Source organism: Budorcas taxicolor, chromosome 7 (genome assembly GCF_023091745.1).
Source record: "Budorcas taxicolor isolate Tak-1 chromosome 7, Takin1.1, whole genome shotgun sequence".
NCBI lineage: Eukaryota > Metazoa > Chordata > Mammalia > Artiodactyla > Bovidae > Budorcas > Budorcas taxicolor.
Genome location: NC_068916.1, coordinates 49,108,969 through 49,114,584, shown reverse-complemented (window position 1 = coordinate 49,114,584; position 5,616 = coordinate 49,108,969). Strand labels below are relative to the sequence as shown.

At 46.0% G+C, this 5,616-nt stretch overlaps 1 protein-coding gene across 1 annotated transcript; it reads right to left on the bottom strand.

Moving 5' to 3' along the window:
- Nucleotides 1–234: 234 nt before the first annotated feature.
- Nucleotides 235–4,911, bottom strand: WNT8A (Wnt family member 8A). Its single transcript, XM_052644246.1, has 6 exons — nucleotides 4,844–4,911; nucleotides 4,714–4,747; nucleotides 4,345–4,483; nucleotides 3,054–3,179; nucleotides 1,965–2,107; nucleotides 235–780 (listed from the first exon to the last, which is right to left on the bottom strand). The coding sequence occupies exons 1-6, from the start codon at nucleotides 4,909–4,911 to the stop codon at nucleotides 235–237; spliced, it is 1,056 nt and encodes a 351-aa protein (XP_052500206.1).
- Between the last annotated feature and the right edge of the window lie 705 nt (nucleotides 4,912–5,616).

Sequence of the window (5,616 nt, the reverse complement as noted above, 5' to 3'; positions counted from 1 at the left end):
GAGAAGATGAAATGGGGTCTACCCAAATTAAGAGGCCCAGATTCCCATTTCAGCTCTGTCAAGAACATGCTGTATCATCTTGGGCCTCCACTACCCCATGTACAGCAGATATCAAGAGGATAACAGATCAACCCTGTGGTTTTCCAATTGTTTTCCTTACCTCTTCTCTCCAAGAGAGAAGCTGTGTCCCCTCCACTGTCATACAACTGAGCAGTAAGCTCCTGTGGGGTGCTGTCAGGCGCTGCCCTTGCCCCAGGACCAAACACTGCCTGGGGAGCGCGTGCAGTAGTACTTGCTCACCACATGCCTACACTGGTCACATTTGACAGTGCAGCACCACTGGAATTTGCAGTTACAGCTGCTGATAGCCTCAGTTCTTCTCTCTCCCACCTGCAGGCCGCATTCTGTGCACAAGCGCCCACAGCTGCGTTGCTCCCATCTGGATGTGTTGGGGCTGTTCTGCAGACACTCCCGACCTTCTGTGCCATAGATGCCCAAGCTGGAATTGCGGGTACAGTAATCAGGTGATTCCTCTAAAAAGATCAGCTCAGCTTCTGCACTAGGAAGGAAGGCTTCAGTGGGTATCCAGTGGCCCTCGGCACTGTTCCCAGCCCTTAGCTGCCGTTTATCCATCTCAATTTTCAGTGCCCGTTCGTACTTGGCCTTTAGGTAGTTACCCAGCTCCCTGAAGTTAGCTAGCTGTAGCCAGCATGTCTGGATGCTACAGCTGCCCGAGATGCCATGACATTTGCAAGTTCTCTTCATGGTGGCTCTCACTGCCTTCAGAGAAAGAGAGAGGGAGGACAAAAGGAGATTGGCTCTGGGTAGAGAAGATCAAAAGCTAGCAATTAATGGAATATTTTAGAGTTGTGTTTCTTAACTTTAGAGTATATCAGAATTGTGAGGGAGGCCTGTGAAAAATACTTATTCCTGGGCCCTACCTCAGATCTTCTCAATTAGGAAGTTCAGGGGTTTAAAGGCTTTGATATTGGTGATTTTAATGCTCTTCTGCATGATTCTTATGGAAAAAGCCAGGCAAGGGTTGAGAAGGTGACTGGAAACAGGAAACCTAGGCTTAAGGCCCAACTATATCGCTTGTGAGCTTGTTTCTCTTTCTGCCCATAAGATTAAGAATGATCAAGAAAGTACTTTTTTAAAAAGAAGATGAAGAAGAAAGTACTCTGTAAACTAAAAATGAAAAATATGATAATTGGCACTAAGTGTTGCAGCTGAGGGCTAGAGTGTTTGTGGATGTTTGGATTTGTCTTTTGGGCTCTCTTCCAGAGGGAAGGAAACCTGAAGTCTGAAGCCCTGTCCCCAATGTGATTACCCATTATTTTCACTTTGAAAACTCTTCTCTACACTGGGCAGCCAGGACATCTAGGTATAGGTTCAAAGCAAAATTTCTATGCTCTTAGCTCCAAATACAACTAGAATCCAGATTTGAGTTCAGAACACTCCAAGGATTTCTACGCACCCCAGAAATCTTGGGGGACAGTTGATCTTCCAGAGAAGCTTAGATCAGTCCCAACCTCTCCAGACCCAGAAAGACATTAGGACATAAGTTGTATGATAAACCCTTGTTAATTGCCTAGAACATGCAGTTGAAATGGTTAAAATTTTAAGCCATGGAAGCAAGGCCTTGGATCTGTATTGTTTTATAATCTCAGAAACCTGCCTGTAGGAGTTAGCACATAAGGTTTAGTGATAAAAGGACTATACTGGAAGATCTGTGTTCATTGCCTGGTTCTGATGCTAATTTGTTGTATTGCCTTGGCCAAGTGATAGCTCTGCCTTAACTGGTTTTGTCATCCAGAGAATAGGAGTAGCTATCCTAGTCCTGCTGGGTGGTGTGGGATGAAACATGTTTGAGACAGCTCTTGACAAGTTGTGAAGGTCTGTACCGATGTGAGACTGTTGTAAATGCTCAGCCTGTTGGCTCCCTGGTCAACTCTTATACGTACCAGCCTGCCTGCTCTGTTGTTATGAAGATTCATCAGGGCTCTGGCATCCTTCCCTTTCTCCAGGCTGTCCACAAAGAGTTTGGAGATTCTTTCCCCAAATTCAACATTGTCACTACAACCTCCCCAGATCCAGCCATGGCCTCCTGCACATAAGGAAAGAGTAAGTTCTGTGTATAGCTTCCAGCTGAGTCCTAGAAGAAGACTCACGGTCATTTTAGCTGACATAGACAAACCATCCCCAAGAGTTGTAGAAGTGTGTAAAGCTGTAGCTAAAAGTGAGACAGGGAGGGAATTCCCTGGCAGTCCAGTGATTAGGACTCCGTGCTCTCACTGCCATGGCCTGGGTTCAATCCCTGGTCCCCACAAGCTGTGCAGTATTGTCAAAAAAAAAAAAAGTGAAACAGGGAAATGGAGGTATTTAGGGTGGGAATGGGGGTAGGGGACCCACCCTTCAGGTACTCCCCAGCTCTAGACAATGCAACTCCATACCCAAAGTGAAATTAAGATGCTGGGGCTGGCCCAGATGATCTCAAAGGTTCACTGCTGTTCATTCTAGAATTCTGTGCCATTATTGTACAGTAGTCTTATTAGAGCTGTCTCCTCCCTCATTAGTGACAAATCTGAATAAGGATTTTCCAGGCAAGAATCCTGGAGTGGGTTTCCATTTCCTTCTTTAGGGGATCTTCCCAACCCAGGGATCAAACCCAGGTCTCCCGCATTGCATGCAGACTCTTTACTGTCTGAGCCATCAGGGAAGGCCTATAAGTCTCTTAGGCTATCTGCAAATAATTTGATAGCTGTGGATTATGGACAAGCCATTCTAAGCCTGAAATACGAGGGTTAGCTTTAAACTCTCTTTGGCTTCCTCCTTCCTAGATGCCTTGTTGATTTTAGAGCTTGGTGCTACTTGCTTATCCTCTAATCATCTTATCAGAGTCTTGATCTAGGAGGACCCACCAAGGAAATTTCTGCTGGGGTTTAAGGGGTTTGAAGAAGCTGTGTCTCTCAGGCTTTCTCTGGAAGACTTTAGCTTATGCTTAGCTCTAAACCCATTACCTTTTCCCACACCCATCAGAAGGCACAACTTACCTGTTTTACCATTTTTTGACTCATCACAGCCACAGTTTTCAAAGTCACCCATGCTACAGTTCTTGGTAATGGTGTACATGACTCCAGCAGAGCTGATAGCGTGAATGAAAGAAGTCTCCCTGGTAGCTTTGAAAAGAAAGAGGGAACTAGAAACCAGGACCCTGATGACCCAAAGCAGGGGCTTTCAAAAAGCAATGCCATTTCATGTCTCTCTCCTATCCCCCTCCCTCTTTGGGTTTATTAAGAGGATGTTATTCTGCTTGAGAGAACAGTACATGCTTTCCTAGCATCCTTACTTCATATAGGCAGGAATGAGCATCCCCATGCTACAGATGGGGAAAGTAAAACCCAGAGAGAAAGTGATGAAACTGAGGCCACTCTCCTCACCAGTTATGGCATTGGGACCAAGACCCAGTTCCCCTGATAATCCAGCCCAGGCCTCTCTGTTCATAAGCCATTGCTTCTGATCCTCAGACAGTAAGGATTCAGGGCTATGAGGCTGGCTTATGAAAGAGAGAAGAGCATTTTTCTTCTTTCTGAGATGGAGCTGGAGCCATGTAATAATTATAATGATAATACCTACCACTTACTGAGCTTGTGTCTGACTAAGACCTTATAAACATTGTCCCATGTTTTTCTCACCCTATTTTTTGTATACCCCACAGGAAGATACTTTTCCCCTCATTTTCTTTACCCCATTCCCCTCAACTTTCCTCAGGAAACTCTTCATTAATCATTTCTACATAAATGACTTTCTTGCAAACTACTATACATAGTTATAAACAGCTGCACAGGTACAGCATGCACACACCACACACACACACACACACACACACACACCACACACACACACACACACACACACTCCACATGAGGCATGGCTCAGTGTGATCTCTCAGCTTCTCTGTTGTTGGGATTTTATGACAGCTGAAATTCCCTCAGGGGCTACGAACACTGACTCTTTTCCTCATTTTCATTTCATGCATATGTAAGTGTGTACAAACACAAATACAACATGAACTGGAAAATAGAGTAATTACACTTGTATATAAATACCTTTGTATTCACCTCATTCAACCCTTACAACACTCCTGGTGAACTAAACAGCTGACCTTATTGACCCCAGGGATAATACTGAGGTTCAGAGAAGGGGAAATAACCCACAACAAGGAAGTGGCAGATCACTGATAACTTTTTCATTTCACTGCACACATACATGTTACACATACATACATACTGCACGCCCAACTTCATGGACATATACCCCCTTGTACAGGTTGCACAAACTTACCACTTCTTAGCCTGTTGTGAGTGGAGAGCTGGAGAGCATTTTCAGGGCAGTTCCAACGTTCCCAAGCAAATTGGAATTTACACTCCTCGATGCCACTCTGGGCGCCCAGGGCCACACTGGTGGTGTAGGTCAGATAGGCCTGGCAAAAGGAAAAGGGTGCGAGCTTCAGCCCTGCCTCTCATCAGGTCGTCTGAGTCAGAAGGTACAGACAGGAATCAAATGGGTTAGCTCTCCATTAGGGAATGATTGGTCATAGGTTCCTCTGCGTGTCTGACTTCTGACACTGTCTCCCCTCCCGTCTTTTCTTTCCCCAGAAGAGTTCCCTCAGGAACATGAATGGGTAAAAACAGGAGCCGGAGACCATCCTACCTTGGGCCCTGTTATCAGGAAATTGTTCACTGACCTACCAAAAAGAAAAAAAGTGAGGCAGTTGGTGAGTGGGGATGAGATAGTGGAAGCTTCCTTGGTGAGGAGTGAACAGTGGGAGGGAAGGACTTACCAAGCAGAGGCACTGAAGGTTACATAGCATATGCCCACAGCCACTCTGAGCATAAGTAGGTCCCCCATGGCCCTTCCCACCCCCAGAAGACCAAGTCTAGCCCAGGGCCAAGTCCAGAGAAGTGAGGAGAGGGCAGGGTCTTTCTCAGTATTTATGTAGGGAAATGCTGAATGGCCAAGGGGTGAAAAATCAACAGCCCTTCTCATTTGTCCCTCACTGGCAGGGCTGCAGGAGTCACTAACCCAATGAGGGACCAGGGAGGAGGGATTCAGCCCAAAGCCTGCAAGGGAAACCCCGCCCTGCCCCGCCCTGCCAACCCTTCTGCCCTCCCAGGCTGACAGAGGAGCTGAAACTTTTCCCTACTCAGGAGGTTTCTACCCTCTATAAGTCAGACTTCTTTCTCTTCCTACTTGAGGGCTCATTAATTAGAATTTTGTAGCCCAGAGAAGCAAGTTTCCTTGTCTCTGCAGAATTAACTCTGCTAATTCTGAAGACAGGTCACCTCTCCCTCAAAGTTATGGGGTTCTCACTCATTAATGAGACCCCACTCCTTACCCTGCCTTCTTCTTCAGGGTGTTAACAATTATAGAGGAACTCTATCTGGAGCTCTCTCCTACTCGTTCTACCCAAGTAAACAAGTGCACCATTCTTGCCTCCTCCCTGATGACTGTAAAGTGGTGAAGGACCCAGGAGCAGACACCTCTGCAACAGTCCCTTCTACCATATTCTACCAGAATAAGTGCAAGTAAATATCCTTCATTCCTAGTAGGTCT

What these genes read in the sequence shown, in the direction of transcription:
- WNT8A (XM_052644246.1), bottom strand. Translation starts at nt 4,911, where the DNA reads ATGGGGGACCTACTTATGCTCAGAGTGGCTGTGGGCATATGCTATGTA. An exon ending in ACCTTCAGTGCCTCTGCTTG is followed by an intron (nt 4,748 to 4,843) that starts GTAAGTCCTTCC and finishes TCTTTTTGGTAG; the next exon opens with GTCAGTGAACAATTTCCTGA. An exon ending in GTCAAAAAATGGTAAAACAG is followed by an intron (nt 2,108 to 3,053) that starts GTAAGTTGTGCC and finishes CCTTATGTGCAG; the next exon opens with GAGGCCATGGCTGGATCTGG.